Source organism: Rhinolophus sinicus, linkage group LG03, assembly GCF_036562045.2.
Source record: "Rhinolophus sinicus isolate RSC01 linkage group LG03, ASM3656204v1, whole genome shotgun sequence".
Classification (NCBI taxonomy): Eukaryota; Metazoa; Chordata; class Mammalia; order Chiroptera; family Rhinolophidae; genus Rhinolophus; species Rhinolophus sinicus.
In genome coordinates, this window is record NC_133753.1 from 7,202,207 (window position 1) to 7,219,000 (window position 16,794).

The 16,794-nt window shown below is 38.9% G+C and overlaps 1 protein-coding gene across 7 annotated transcripts in view; it reads right to left on the reverse strand.

The window, feature by feature from the left end:
* VRK1 (VRK serine/threonine kinase 1) overlaps positions 1–16,794 on the reverse strand; it is a 110,658-nt gene that overhangs the window by 17,512 nt on the left and 76,352 nt on the right. For 6 of the 7 annotated variants that reach the window (XM_019750667.2, XM_019750666.2, XM_019750663.2 and 3 more), the window contains 7 exons: positions 15,141–15,210; positions 12,924–13,011; positions 7,952–8,060; positions 7,738–7,830; positions 5,613–5,745; positions 4,710–4,830; positions 3,424–3,482 (listed from right to left, as the gene is read on the reverse strand). In XM_019750667.2, the coding sequence (XP_019606226.2) occupies positions 3,424–3,482; positions 4,710–4,830; positions 5,613–5,745; positions 7,738–7,830; positions 7,952–8,060; positions 12,924–13,011; positions 15,141–15,210 (673 nt within the window). The remainder of the gene's footprint in view (positions 1–3,423; positions 3,483–4,709; positions 4,831–5,612; positions 5,746–7,737; positions 7,831–7,951; positions 8,061–12,923; positions 13,012–15,140; positions 15,211–16,794) is intronic. The other variant, XM_019750664.2, reaches the window with a different exon arrangement.

A 16,794-nucleotide genomic window follows, 5' to 3' on the forward strand; every position in this document is an offset into this window, starting at 1 on the left:
TGTAAAGTAAAATGTGCTTAAGTACAATGAATATTACAGCCAATTTTTTTCTTGCTTTCTTTGTATAAATGAGAAATAAAACTCCCGTACCAAAAATAGGTGGAAGAAAGAAGCAAGGCCTGATTGTCCCATAAAACAAAAAATCGGCTTCTGAATGGTAAAAGGTTTACTGTACACTGAGGCAGAACCATATCCATAAAAAGAAATCTTATTAGTCAAGATCAATACTTCTCAACATCAAAAATCCATCTTTAGGCTCCCAACTCACATATGTGTATTCCCAGCCTAGCCCTTTCCCCTGACTTCCAGACTTGTATACCGTGTTTCCTGAAAATAAGACCTAGCCAGACCATCAGCTCTAATGCATCTTTTGGAGCAAAAATTAATATAAGACCTGGTCTTTTATCACATTACGTTACATAAGACCAGGTCTTATAGAAAAATAAGACCGGGTCTTACATTAATTTTTGCTCCAAAAGACACATTAGAGCTAACGTTCCGGCTAGGTCTTATTTTTGGAGAAATAGGTATACACTGCCTCATATAGTGGCTTTTGGATGTATAATTGTCATCTTAAACTCCAACAAATCTAAATGGAAACCTCTGTCCTGCCCCTAAAACCTGCTCCCCATGTGGTTTGCCCTGTCTCTGTTACCAAGAATTCCATCCTTCCCGCTCCTCAAGCCAAGCTTCTTCTCTTCCCACACCCCATATCCAATCTCAATCTCTCTCTCTCTCTCTCTCTCTCTCTCTCTCTCTCTCTCTCTCTCTCAATCATTGAAGTATTTATTAAACACCCATTATGTGCCAGGCAAGACTCTATATACTTGGGATACATGAGGAAAAAAGAGACAACCCCCACCCCCAACTTTCAACTTTCTCAATCTAATAAAGGGGATCTGTAGAAAACCTAAAACAAACATCATCAAGCGGGGTAAAATCTTGAAATTTTTCCTTCTGAGAGAGGAAAATGGCAAGTATGTGCATGTCCACCATTTCTATTCAGTACAGCAGTCATGTATGCTTTTACCAGCACAGGAGGGCAAGAGAGGAAAACAGGAGGCACAGAGCAGAATGGAAGATATACAACAGTTCATTCACAAACATGATGGTGCATGTAGAAAACCCTAAGGAATCTATAGAAAGCTACTAGAATAGGTGAACTTAACAAGTCACAGGATGCAAGGTCAGTATATAAAAATCTATTCTATTTCTAAATATTTACAAGCGATTGGGAAATGAAACTTGAAAAACATATCCCTCACAATAGCATCAAAAACTTAAAATACAATGAAAGCTGAGCAAGATTTTTTGCAGAGAAAACTATAAAACACAGTTGAGACCAATTAAGTGACACGAAATGGAATGGAGGATACCCCATGTTATTGGATCGGAAGCCTCAATGGTAGGGAGACAAACGCTTCCCAATTTGTCTACAGTGAATACAATCGCACTCAACGTTCCAGCAAACTGGGAATGGACAGATGTGTGCGGAAGTGACAAGGTGACTCTTAAATTTACACAGATACACAAAAGGCCAAAAATAGCAAATGAGAGAAGCTGAAAGAACAACATTGCTGGAGTACTTCAATTATCAGATGCCAAGACTTGAGACAAAGCTATAGCAATTAGGATGGTATGGCCCCAGAACAGACAAAAAGGACAATGGAGAGTCTGGAAACAGACCCACAACTGCATCAAGACAAATGTGGCCCCACAGGGGAAGAGTGGTCTTTTCAAGAAAGACTGCTGGGTCACTTGGATATAAATATGGGGGTGGGGAAGAACTATGCTCTTCCTCATATAATTCGTTGCAGGTAGACAATACATCTACATGTGTAATTGGCAATCTGTAATTGTCAAAAATTGGAAATAACTCAACAATAAAATAAATAGTATATAAATACAATGGAATACTATATAGAAATGAGAATGAACAAACTACTGCTAAATATGCAACAATGGGGTTCTGATGACCTAATGTAATGGTGACTATAGTTAATAATACAATACTGTACACATACAAGTTCCAAAGAGTAGATCTTAAGTATTCTCACCATAACAATATAATTGTATATTGAAGTTACATATAATGAAGTTAATGTGAGGTGATGGGTAATCAATCTACAATGTGTATGTACGTCATCATGTTATATACACTTTAATATACAATTATATTGTCAATTATTCCTCAATAAAGTTAAAAATAAATAAAAACATCCAAAAAAGCCATGCCACAATGGGAATGAATTTCACAAATACAATACTGAGAGAAAGCAAAGGACTCTAACCGAACTAGAACACTAATTCATTAGGGTAGGGATGTTTTTGTCTGTTTTGTTCACTCTAATTCCATTTCTATGCAGTTCGAAAACAAATCTTTGGTGCTGGAAGTTAGGCCCATGCTTCACTAGGCCAGAGGGACTGGCTCATGATGGGTGGGGACAAGGGGGGATTCTGAGAGCCTGTAACGTTCCACTTCTTGATGTGGTTGGTATGTTGCAACTTTAAATACCAGAAGGTCAGGGTAGACCTCCCTGAAAAAGAGGCAATTAAGCGAAGGCTTGGAAAGGCTTCTAAATATATTCAAACTGACCACTTCTCTCACTACCTCCACTGCTACCTCCGTTGCATGGATTGTCGCGTAGATTGTCGCAGCAGCCTGCTGACCTACTCCTGCTTACACCCTGCCTTGCTCCTTTAGCAGTCTATCCTCAAAACAGAAGCTAGGGAGATGTCCCTAAACAGCCAGTTCATGTCACTTTTCTACTCCAAACCTTACTTTTGCTCAAAGTAAATGCCAAAGTCCATATGATGGCCTAAAAGGGGGCATTCCTCAAATACAACAGGCATTAGCGTTCCTTCGGCCTTGAACTCTGTTCCCCATAGTTCACTCCCTGTCTCCTTCCTACAACTGCTCAAATGTCCCCTCCTCAGTCAGGCCATCCCTGCACAGGATATTTAAAATTCCAATCCTCTTCCCCACTTTACTCCAGGATTCTATTCCCTCTTTCTTCTTTTTTCCATGGTACTCACCATATGATATACTGTAGAATTCACTCATTTGTTTACTATCTATCTCTCCCAACTCCAGTGTTAGCTTCATGAGGACAGGAATTTTGGTTTTGTTCACTGGTGTATCCCTAGCACCTAGAATGGTCCCTGGCACACAATAAAACTTCAATAAAAAATAGTTGAAAGAACGAATGAAATGTGCTTCCTCTCCTAAAAGCAATGAATAACTGAATCAAACTCAAGTATTCATGTAGCCCACTTTTGAGAAGGGAAGTGTTTTTTGATGAGCAGGCCCCATACAATGATTACACCTAGACTCTTACATTGAGGGATATTCCATGGACATCATGACCTTCTTTTTGCCCAGCAAACAAAATCCCTATGAATATACAAGAAGTCTTTTCCTACCTGGCTTGTTTATCTCAGGAAAACATTTGTCCATCAAACCTGCAATATTTTCTCTGTATCTGTTAAAAATTAAAGAATGAGTCACTGTTTGAAGCTTGATGCCACAGAAAATTAATATTGAATACCAACAAACAGCACATTTAGCAGCACTGTTACATCCTCAATATGCTTCCAGTCTTCTAAAATAAACTGAACAAAAGACCAAAGAATCTTACTGTCTAACACACACCTTCTTCTTTCTTTTCTTTTTTTTTTCCCCAAGATTTTTAAATACCTGTTTCCTAGCTCTGTCCATTGAAAGGGCCCCAGAACAATGATATACCAGCGGCAAGGAGCACACCAGAGCCCTGACTGTGGTTTCTACCATTCTTCACCGGAAGTAACCAGGGCTCCTTGGGGAAGTGGCTGATACCAACCCTGAGCCTGGAACATCTGGTTGTGCCAAAAAATAAGGAAGAGCTCAAAAACCGATGGGGTGTGTCAAAAGGAGATGGCAGCCTGCTTGAAAGGGCTCTCAGCCAAATATGAGCACCAAAACGAATAATGTCAGGAATAGACTATATATAACGGATGCAATCGCCATTTTTAAAATCCCTGAACCCATACTGATACTATTACTACCATTAACAACAATTAAATTAAAACTATTTTAAAGGGGAGGGTGGGCAGGGCAGCTCTTCTTTAAAAAGAATGCCAACTAATAAATGTAGAAAAACAACAGAAATAATAAAATGCCATTTTTTCGCCACCATAATAGTTGTGTTTCAGTCAAGAATCATCACAACATGCTAAAGCCACTGCATAAAAGATTACTGGGAACAGAATATTTTATTCACGCACTGTGAGTGATCCCAAAGGTTCCTCCACAGATAAGTTTTTACTTTAAAGGGGGAAAAGTTACCTTTACAAATGACCCGAACAAATGACAGTTATTTAATATTATGATGAATGGGACAAACGGACACCCTAGTTTGTTGACAGGTAATGGCAGTGAGAAGGACACACATCATCTACGTAAGTTTCCTGCCAAAAATGTTTGATTTGAATCTAATAAGGAAACAATCAAGCAATTCCAAACTGAGAGGCTTTCTGGGGGGGAACAAAGTGGCCTGGACCTTCAAAAATATCAACATCATTAAAATAAGATTAAGACTAAATCTAACACACACTTTCTTATGTCTATAGTAGTATCAGTGAAAACCACAGTTCCAGTAAAAAAACTCTAACTGAAAAACATTTGCTTATCATGAGTTTGCCCAAAATAATTTATTATAAGTCTCCTTTACCTAATTTTGGAATCTCTAACATACTTTGGATCTTTCAAATTATCCTCCCAAGGAAGATGGCCGCTAAGCCACTGGATCATACAATAACCGAGTATTTCCAAGTCACCACGTCTCGATGGGGCTACGAACACAAACGCAGCAGGTTAAGCACACTGAAATCATTTTTAAGGGTTAAGTTCAAGTATATGTAAAGCAATAAGGTACAACAGTCAACTTTACAATTTTGTTTCTCTTCATAAAATTTTGACTGCATTTAATAAAAGTATGGAATATTGGGCAGTATAAAAGAATCTATCTGCAACTAATAATTTACTTTAAAACACAAATTGTCAAACTCTAGAGCTTCAACCTGAGACTCCTTTATCTAGGAAATAAATTATAAAACGACACATTTCATATTACCCTTGGAAAACTTAAAGATATTAAAAATGCCAGGAGCTATTAAGAGAGGGGGTGTTAGCCCCCCCATTCCCCCCCCGCCGTGTCAGGCACAGAAAAAAGAAATGACTGCTGAAGAAACAGGCTGACTTAACAGGTGACAAAATAAAAGTTGACCTGTTATAAAGCTGTAACTGCGTAAGAAACTTAGACTTTCAGGTGGGGAAAAACTCACATTCCGATTAAGCTAAATGTGACCAAAAAAGAAATCCTCGCTGCAGCTGCCTGAACCACCTTTTCTGCTAACACTGCGGTATCTTTGAAGCTGGGCCGGGAGATGGGGACAGGGACACAGGCGGCCCTGCTGCACAGCTGCTGGGTCTGCGCCCCCCCCCGCCCCCCCCGCTCCCCATCCCACCTCGCTTCTTCATTCTTATCTACTCATTTTTCCAGCAGAACTGAGAACCGCGTGAGAATCGGCTGAAAACACTAGCTGTGAGCTCCGTTCGGCTGCGGCTGACGTACCCACGCCATTGTGCGCGTCGATGCTGGTGAATTCAAGAGTGCCATCGTGACATCTTCTGGGGTCTTCTCTGTACTCTTTATGGACTCCGTCTGGGCAGTATCGATAAGCAAGGCCGTAATCTACCAAGTACACCTAGAAATTTCCAAGCATCGAGACAAACTGAAGCCAGAATGACTGCACATACTCTTTTAAAGGCCGGAAACAAAACGCTGTCATTTGCGGGTGAATCCACTGTTAAGACCATACCATAGCACCCCAAACACGTTAGCTCCTGTGTGCAAACAACAGCAAAGACTGAACGCTGAAAGACTTTTCATTCAAAGGAAAACGTTAGATGACCACATAGCTCCAGTGCAGACAGTATCACCTGACGTTGTGTACTTTTTAGATAAATATGTTACTCTTGTAATTAACCTTGTCTCCTCAACCTGAGCAAGGATTATAAACCTCATGTTTTTTCTTAGTTAAAACACAACTGAGCATGGAGTAGACCGTCAATACTTGCTGTGGCACAACCGCCATCCTCAAGTATAAGACTGCTGGCTTAGCTGACACGTGATGCATTAGTTGTCTTCTATTCCTCTGCTTCTTCACTTGTAAAATAATCAAATATCAATTCACTCCATAAAAATTTTTCACAAGTTATAAAAATGATCTGAAGAACTTTTAGATGAGGCTTTTACATACATTTAAATATTATATATTAAAGTTGAGCCCTCACAATTAAAACTAAATTTTAATATGATATACATCTTTGGGCATGTACATGCCTGTATCTGATTAGCACACAAAGCTAATAAATGGGGCTTTCCTCTATTTCAAGTCCTCATATTACATTTCTAGTTCTGGGTAATGTCTCACAAATGTATGCAGTTAGTCACAAGGGAAAACCGATGTGAAAATATGGGGATGATCCACACATACATCTAATACTAGAAAAACAATCCATCCAAAGGATATGCCCAAAGAAAGAGAGCTGTAAAAATATTTCCATATAAACAAAAGGCAGCATGTTTTATAGGTTGTATTTTTAGTTATTATGTAGTCCAGTCTACTTCAACTAATGGAATCCTTATTGTTCAGCCTCTTGACTATGTTTTGTTTGTTTTTAACCAGAAAACATCTAAAACAAGATGGCTGGAAATTCTGTGACTGCCTTTAAGATTTTTCCATTAGCATGCTTTCGTATAGCAACTTTCTTCTGTCGTATGTATATAGATCCCTTACGGCCACCACAACAGAGATGGGGGAGGGAAAGCAAATATATGAGATGACAGAAAAAGAAAGAGAAGCCAAAGGAAAAAGGACAAAGGGAGCAAGAGGAAGTTAAAAGTAGGTCTGAAAACCAGAAAAATGAAGTATGGACTATCGACATAAACACATTCACAATGCTTAAACATTCTTTTCTCAGACAAGATCAAGTAAGAAGTAGGAACACACATGCAGCAAGTACAGTGGCCCAACAATGAGTGTCAACCAAACCTTACTTAGGAAAATCATGGAAAGAGCTATGAGAAAATTATATAGATCCCTCTGCTCTAACTAAATTAACCCAAATAAAGGTAAAATAACATTAGCTTTTCTCCTTTCCTTAAAAAGTAAAAATTACAAAGTGAATGAAATAAACTAAAAAAAAATATGCACATTTAAATTCCAAACACTAAGGGTATACAAATTTAGACAGCTAAGATATTTCTGTAAACCAATTGATTTGAATAATCAACATGTTAAAGACCAAATTTTCCAAGTAACAGAACACTTACACTTGATGGATTTCTTGAACAAAGGAAATAAAAAAAATGACAAAGCAGACAGGCAAACATAATTCACTGGAGCACTATATAATTTTAAGCTTCCACCCCCAAATAGCTATTTGAAATTCACTTTGTATCACAAGCACTTCTGAATATTATTTAGGGCAAAATAGCCAACTTGATAAAGTGCCAAACAAATCACATCAAAAATGCAGAATGTTAACTAGATAAAAATGTCAAGAAGAAATATTACTATTACCATATCTACTTCAAAAAGTAAAACTTCTGCATGGGTTCGAAAGTTCAAAGCAACCATATTTGTTTTCAAACAACAGGTTTTAAATAGTAGAAATTAAATTTATAAAACTACCTGGTCAGGATTCTTGCAGCTCAGAAGAAGATTTGAGGCCTTGATATCTCCGTGTACATACTCGTGCTCGTGAATATATTCCAGAATATCCAGCTATGAAAGCATCATACAGAATTAATTAATGCAGTACCTAACACCAACCAGCAGAGGACCAATCTGCTTCAACACAACTAGCTTTACTGGATTAAAAACAAGAAGCATGTAGCTCACATACAATTCTTAAGCTTAGCTGCAAGACAGTTTTCCGAGAAAACCTTTTGGCATTTGCTTCATATATTTTCTGAAGGTCACTCCCAAAGCGATCTATTATCATAAACCTGTAACTGAAGACAAACAAGAAAAGTCAATGAACAAAACATTAACTCAGGAAAACCTATTTTGCAATGAGTGCTCTCCTTTCATGGTAGTTTTTCAAGGCAAGGTTTAGGAAGAAAGAAAAAGACAAACATTTAAAACAATTTCTTCTAACTAGAATTCTCAAGAGCTGAGAGTGGGCCTCATCCTGGTCTCAGGTAGTGACATGCGACAATGTTCAATGTAAGATAATGCCCACAGCAAGAATCCAGCAGATTCATTCACAGTAAAGATAAAACAACCTGAGTAAGAAAGATACCACTGTTTTTTTCTCCTAGTTAAATTTATGTTTCTGGATATTAGTTCCTTCCTGTGACTGCTTTTCTCTATTTTTAAGGCATACTTTAGCAGTATCACTACCATTCTATTAAAATCAAAACTGTCAAGAGATGCTGTAGCAATAGCTAAATTCAGTGAAATTGCTTAAATGGTGTAAAAGGATTATATATTAAATACTCAATGGACAAGACTGGGGAGAAGAAATATTCTGGAAAAATGTGAAGATTTTTGGTTTTGCCACAAACCACATACGTTACTTTAGTCAAGTCACATTCCTTCTTTGGGACCCAACTTGCACAAGCATCAAATGCAGAGTAGGGCAGGGCCTCATGCTTTCTACAGCCTTTCCTAGCGCTCGAATTCTAAGGTTCAATAACCACATGCTGTATTTCAGTGCAGACTGAAAAGCCTCCCCATTGCAGTTAACACCGTTCATCTTCTGCTCTGAGGACCTTTTATCTTTATCATGTTTTCCAGATTCTGACTTGTCCAGTTAAATCACTCAATAAATCAATAAAAACCAAGACCACACTCAAAATGTATCAAGCGATCTCGTAATGGGGACAAGACGAATCATCACCCTCACAGCAGCTGGCACCTTCGAAGCCTCGGTCATGAGCAAGGCACCAACCCAGGCCCTTCAGATGCGTGAGTGCACCTGCCTCTCAGCATCACCCTTATGAGGTGGCTGCTCCTAGGAGCCCCGTGTACAGCAGAGAAAAGCTGATGAAAAGTCATGTGTCCTCCAGTAACTGGTGGAGCCACGCTTTAGCCCACTACACTAAACCTAAGGAAACAAACGTCAGCAGGACACAAAAATCCCACCTGTGTGTTGCAGGCTTCTAAGATAAAAACACAGTACGACAAGTTCAACAGGGAAGGAAGTGCTAACATTAAAAGACAACATGGCAAATAAAAAAATCCAGAATTCTCTCCATTTTTGAACTGGAAGAGAATCTGAGATCAAGTTGTCTGAACATTTTTTGATAAATAATTAATTTCTACAGAGGCAAAGTGATTTGTCCAAAGTCATACAGTTAGTGGCAAACGTATTCATTCATGTAAGAATTTCCAGTACCCTGACTTCTCAGATAATAATGAAGAAACACTAATTTTGACTGCCTGGTTTCCTCTGTACAACACATTTTCAGGGATTGAGGGGTGGGTGAGACCAAGGACACATGTATATGCTTGGTTTTTTTTTACAAATAAGTATGTAATTATTATAAATATATGGGTAACAAAAACACAACCTCTGTTGACAGTCTGAAAGAGGGCTAAAACACAACTGCTTAATTCAACATGAGATCCATTAATACATCACATTGAGTAGTTCTTGGTTTATATTCATAGATCACTCCGCACTACTCTATAAACAATCCCTTAATCGCCTCACCATTTCTAAATTATGCACATCAACTGAAGCATGATTCTGTACATGGCATAGAAATTTTTACCACATTCTTCTACGGAGACATTTCTACCACTGAGCAGTAAAATGAAAGTTATTTCTAAGCAACACCTCTGAAGTAAAACCATACATAGACGTACGGTATATGTTCCTGGAAACTCGGATAAAACAATGCAAATAATGGGAAAACATAAATCAGTATAAATAATTTAATAATAATCGCACATAATGCTTTTATGATCCTGACACTGTTTTAGGCACTATAGTCATATTAATTCAAATGAGTTACAGGGAAATGTAAGGGTTTCTGGCAGGAAAGCGGGGCTAGAAGAACAATTTTTCTGTATCTTTACTTTTGTAAGAACCAAAGTGATTATTTCTTAAGAGCTTCAACTCAAATAGCAAATCAATACCTTCCAAGTGATTAATGCTCCCTTTCAGGAGACGGTTCCAGCAACTTCATTTTAAGGAAGCAACAGGCTGAGAGGTAAGGTAAGCACTAGTAAATGGTAAGTTAAGAAGGAAACTCGAGTGTGTCTGCCTCCCGAGTCTCTGACTCTACAGCATCCTCTAGTCCCCGCAGGGGAAGTTTTCTCCCGTGAGGCTCCTGTCACTCAGCTTAGAGTCACCCTTCCATCGCCACCACCTCTCCAGGCTCTGATCACGTCACAGGAGCCACACACACACACACACACACACACACACACACAAGCCCTGTTTAACTGGCTCTGGGCTTTATCACAAACTGGGTAATAAGACTGGATAAGGTAAAATGTGCTATGACAATGCTGCCAACTTGAAGAAAAGGCACCATTCAGGAAGGAAGGAAGGAAGGGCGGGCAGACTCCACAACTAACATTTCCTGAGCACATACCATGTGCCAGAAAATCTCCCTTATGTTTAACATGTTTTCATTTCATCTTCACAATAACTCCATAAAGTATTATTATTCCCATCTTACAGGTGAGGAAACATGAGAAACTGAAAGTAACTAACCCAGAACCACACCTGATGGAGTCAAGTATAATCTAATTCAGTGATGTTTAAGGTTTTATGGTGACATACTTCTTTGTTTTAAAAAAAAAAAAAAAAAGTAGTTTATACTAAAATTCTGGAAGGTGGAGAAAAACTTCATTATTCCAACTCTAAAATGCTCTAGCCCCAGCCACACTCCCCTTCCAATTATCTCTACAAAACGTGGTTTTTGATAACATACTGTTTCTTAGCCATATAACTGCTATAGACCAGAGTACAATCAAATGTACGTGCTTTCTAGCAAATCATCTGTAAGGGGCTTCCTGCCCTAGTCCCCTGTACATGGGCTCCACGTACACCATGTAAACCAATACTCAAATGTCACTTTCACCATCACGTCACTGCCTCTTGTGCAAGAGCTTCCAACGGTCTGCTACAGGTAGGTTCCAGTCTCTTTCTCCAAGCTTACTTCTTTCTCTTTCACATGCATGTCCTCTTCCTTTGTTAATAAAAGATGGTGGCAAGGCCACACTGCAGGCCAGGGGCCTATCCTGTCCCTGTGCTCACATTACTCTCCCACTTGAGAGCCACCCTCCCCTTCAATGATTTTCTAAACCAGCCGCTCTTAACATTTAAGGAATTAAAGACCCCTATGAGAGTAAAAACCTAACACATGTTTAACATATATTCTAAGAGCTTTATATTTACTCCCCCTTATTAAGTGAATAACTGGTACTTTATTTGCACAGATGACAAAACTGAGGCAAAAAAGGAGGAACTTACCCAGTCGGACACATTCTAAGGAGCTAAACACAGACTTGAAACCACGCAGTCTGGCTCCAGAATCCTTGTGTATAAATTACTTAATCAAACCTTGATCTATACTATTTCTCCAGAACATTTCATAAAAATAGAGAACCTTGTTCCAGCAAAACCATATGTAACAAAATGTCATGTATCATTTCAGGGAGTTCCCACGTTACTGAGAAATGCATGGATTCCAGGAGGAGCATTTCCAAGGGAACAACACTGGCCGCCCACCCAGCAACTCCCTCCTGCCCGCCTTGGCTCCCAGGACACCAGTTTGCTCAAGCATTCCACCCTCTTCCACTCAGCCAAGCACTTCACCCCGCAAATCGCTGTGATCGCTCTGCCCTTGCCCATGACTGGTTGAAGAATGAACATCGACAAAACTCTGACCAAGATGACATGACAGGAAGTCTGCCACAAGCCTCCAGGGAACGGTTTCGTCGCCAGGAAAGTGAGGCTCACCAGAAGCAATACCGTTTTCTTCTGTGGGGCACGGTCTGCAAGCGAAGCCTAGAAACGGGGCAGCCACCTCGAGACTACACAGTAGGGAATTAACAGAGAACAGGCGAAGGTGAGGAAGGCAAAAGCCAAGGTAAAGGAACCGGGGCCTTGCTGACTCCTTAGGAGAGCTGCGTCCAAGTGCTCCGCCACAGGCAGGGAAAGCATCCAAACCCCACTCCAAACTAAGTCTGCTCTTCAAATCTCAGCTACCAGCCTTACTCCATGGACTACCATTCAAATATTTAGAAAGTATCAATTATGCATCAAACTATTGGAGGTTTTCTCCAACTCAACAGTTAGGTTCTCCCTATTCTCCGAACTCCTAAGACCCGTAAGAGTCAGCATCACACGACTGAGCACTTAACTGTTCTAATTGGTTCATACATGTTTCACGGTAGCTTTTTCTCACCCACCAGACTGAAACCTCATAAAGACCGGGACTCTGAGGTGGCTGATTAAACATCTAACATGAAAGACAGAACTGAAACTTGAAGGGCTTCCTTTTACATAAAGAACATGGAGTTGTTTGTTTGCTTGTTATTTTTAAGACAAAAATCCAGGGCGCCCTGGCTCTGTCCTGACTTGTCAGCTGGGTTGCAGCCAGTTGTCACTGGTTTGTGCTTGTACAAGTCCTCCAAATGAGAGGTGCTGCCATTATAATGGGGCACCGCAGCCTGTGGCCATGGAAAGCAGAGGGCAGCCATAACACCTTGTTCACTTTGCCACACACACTCCACACAGCCCAGAGGAAGGCCTGGAAGGATTGTAGGTGCTCAGTAAATAATTCTTGACTAAACCAACTGCACAGTGAATGCTCAAAAAAGTGAGGAGAAAAACAAAACATGTATATTTTTACCTTTTTCCATTTTTATCATGTAGACCAGACCCCCAATACTTAGGGACACCCAGGTACTTCAGTTTATGGGTCTGAATCCATTTCTGAACTACAAATTAAAACAGATGCAATAATCTTTTAAATCATTAAGAACAAAATGTACTTATACATGTAATAAGATTTTACTTTTATTTATTCATAAAAAAGTAAAAGGTACATTATAATAAAAAGGAATTCAAAGCATTTTTATTAACCCACAATATTTTGTTACCTTGTCCTAAATATTGTCTTTTTACAACAAAAACTATGCAAAAAAACATTCTTTAAAAAAATCAAACCACAGTACTGGGGTTGCAATTAGTATCCCTAATTATGTAAATGTTTACTTGCTACCTCAGAAAGACTTATTTACCCCAATCTAAGAGTTTTTACCTCATTCTAAAAGTCCTCAACCAGGAAATCAAGCTCTAGGAAAAATGAAAGGTTTCCTACAGATTTCTGAGCCTATACCATCCAACCAGGAGAGTCCTTGAAATCGGGGAGGAGAGGGGAGGCGGAATAGGGCAGGGAGGATAGAAAGGACCAGAGTAGCTAGAAGAGGCCCTGCTCTCTAGCTTGACAGTTTGTTCTATTTCATCAATTATGGCATCTTCACCCTCATCCCAGGTTGTGCTCTCCAGGGTTTAGAAAAATACTCAGAAAGATTTAGAGTTCCTTAAGCCACGCTCATGGATTAAGGTTATTTCTCAATTTTTAACATTTCCTAAATCATACGAGGTCTGACAATTAAGTTCACGAACTATCCTAGAAAAAGTACTACATACTTCATTGCTGAATATCACTAGTCTCCTTCGAAGTATTCCCCTTGGGAAGCTATGCACCGACGCCAGCGCCTAGTCCACCTTTCAAAGCAACTTTGGAACCCTTTTTCTGGAATAGCCATCAGAGCTGTTGTCCTATTACCCCTTGATGTCCTAAATGTCTTCCTCTCAGTATTTCCTTTATCTTCGGGTAAAGAAAGAAGTCATTGGGGGCCAGATCAGGTGAGTAGGGAGGGTGTTCCATACAGTTATTTGTTTCCTGGCTAAAAACTCACTCACACACAGTGCCGTGTGAGCTGGTGTATTGTCATGATACAAAAGCCATGAATTAATTGTTGGTGAAAAGTTCAGGTTGTCTGATTTTGTCATGAAGTCTTTTCAGTATTTCCAAATAGTAAACTTGGTTAACTGTTTGTCCAGTTGTTACAAATTCATAATGAATAATCCCTCTGACATCAAAAAAGGTTAGCAATATTGTTTTGACTCTTGATTTGAACTGACAGAACTTTTTTGGTTGTGGAGAATTGGCTGACTTCCATTGTGCACTTTGACGCTTTGTTTCAGGGTCGTATTGGTACATCCATGTTTCATCACCAGTGATAACACAGCCCAAAACATCATCTTGCTTCTCCAAAAGGTCTTGGCAAACTTCGACTCTCCTTTGCTTTTGTTCATCGGTGAGCTCCTTCAGGACCATTTTTGCACACACCTTTCTCATGCCAAGATTTTCAGTTAAGAGTTTCCTGTTTCCCTATCGATGTTTACTTGGTCTGCTATGCTTCTCACAGTCAGCCCACAATTTTGACGAATTTTTGCAATGTTTTCGTCAGTTCTGCTCATCACTGGCCACTCTGACCTCTCTTCATCAGTTTCTCCCCTCAGAAAAACGTTTAATCTATTTGCACACTGCCATTTTCTTCATGGCATTATCCCCATAGACTTGGACTAACATGTCCCTTGATTTCACTTCCACTCTTGCCAAGTTTAACAAGAAATTTAATGCTTGTTCGTTGCTCTAATTCAAGCTCAGACATTCTTGCAACGGCACACAAAAACACACAATAATAATGAATGCCACTCAGCAAGACACCGCCACATGTTGACATGAACACAGCTGTGAGACACTGATATACCAGGGTTATGACACCTTCCCGAGCTGTTTGTACAGGGCTGCCAGTGTAAGCGCACGGTGGCAAGTTCGCGAACTTAATTGTCAGAACTTGTATATCATTTATTAATTTTATTCTTAACTTTATATATCGAAACAGGTAAAACCTTGTAATAAACCCATTAAGAGATCAGAATTCTTTCATAAAATCTCATTTACATGGAACATATTTATAAAGTAAAAATTAAATAATCGTGATATAGATACAATGGTCATGTTAAAAGTGCTAACATGTTTTGTATTGCTTACTTTGCTCTGGTTTGGCAGCTCGCTGGTAGAACTTTAATTCAGTAAAAAGAGGTCCATTCTCACTGGGTTCCTTGAAAATAGGAGTTAATTAGTACTAGCAGCAGTTAAAATTACTAAGTTATCTTCAGTGAAACTTCAAAAAAGACTAACAAATCAATCTTTTTTTCCAAGCAATGTAATTCTGACACTTAAGTTTATAACTGTTTAAGTCAAACTGTTTAGAAATGTTTTAGATATTCTCAGAATAGTCTGTAAGTCTTACATTTCTCTCCAGTTCCAAGTCTATAAGTTATAAATTATACAAAATTAGATGTACAGCTCAGTCATTGCAGAAGTTTAAGAACTACTTAAATATGTATCTGTATTAAGCATTCTCTAGGCAAAGATCAGCAACCATGTTAACTATTTCAACGAGAGGCTACAAAACATTTCTGAGATTTAATAACATTTCAATACTTGATTTAACTAATTACTGGCACAATCCCATTCCTTCCCCGTTTCTCATTATAGTTATATATAGTTTACCAAGACTGGCAGAAACCAACTTTATCACAAAGAAGAGTATTCTGGAACTCCAGAGTGAGCAAGCAGTCCATTTAATTGCATCCTTTCCTTTGATACTGATTCCACATGTTCCAAACTAAGGAGCCCTACAATTTACTTCCCACGTGACAATTTAAAATCAAGAGGAAAACAGGGCTCAATAACAATTGTTTCCCACCAATTTTACTGGACTACATTCATTTCACATTTTAAGAGACATTAACAAATTATTTGCAAAGAGGCACATAGGAGTATACTCACAAAAAGGTATGTGATAAGCAAGGAACACCAGCCTGTCGGGAGTTTTGTCTTGTTAAGTAAGTATGGAAGGGTGAGGAAAATTGTACAATTTTGTGGCATTTTTAAATAGTAAATTTTGTCTGATTAAAACTGGTTAATGTCTATTTAATGTTTAATATTCTGTGTTGGTATTATCTTGTTTATTGAGAATCTGAGAAAAGTTATGAAAAGCAGTGAAAACTTCAAACCAGGAAGCTAACATTTCTAATTGCAGAATTGCCTTTCTTTTAGGAAGTATAGGAAAAATTTTATTTTGGACAAAATATCTGTGTAGCTGGAGTTCAAGGGTCAGTAGAGCAGTAGGAAAGTGATAGATGAGGCCTGATACCTTAACCGAGAGAATATTTGTGAAAATACGTAGTTTTCAGCCACTGGAGATACTTTTTGCAAATACTAAAAATGTTTTGGGTTTTTTCATTCAAGATACCCTCACTGTCATAGAAGTTAATTTTACTCCTTGAGGTTTAAATAAAACCACTCTATACACACAGTTCTAACATCTCAGGTTTCTTGTCATTCAGAAAAATAGGAATCCCAAGTTAAAGTACGTACAGGGAAACCAAAAAGCCAATCTGCAGCGTCGGCAGGACCTACTTAAGACTGAGCATTCCACAGCAAATGGGCAATAGATGGCACTTGGATCAGAATCTGAAAATAAGCTTGTCTTATGTGCTACAGGTAAGTATACTTTTCAGCCCAGCATTGGAGGAGACTGGAATACAAGGGTTTGGCATGTCATCACCTCTTAAGTAGAAACGAACCAATATACTAGTAAGGTGAGGGTGCCAAGTCCTAATTTGCGGACTCAGTA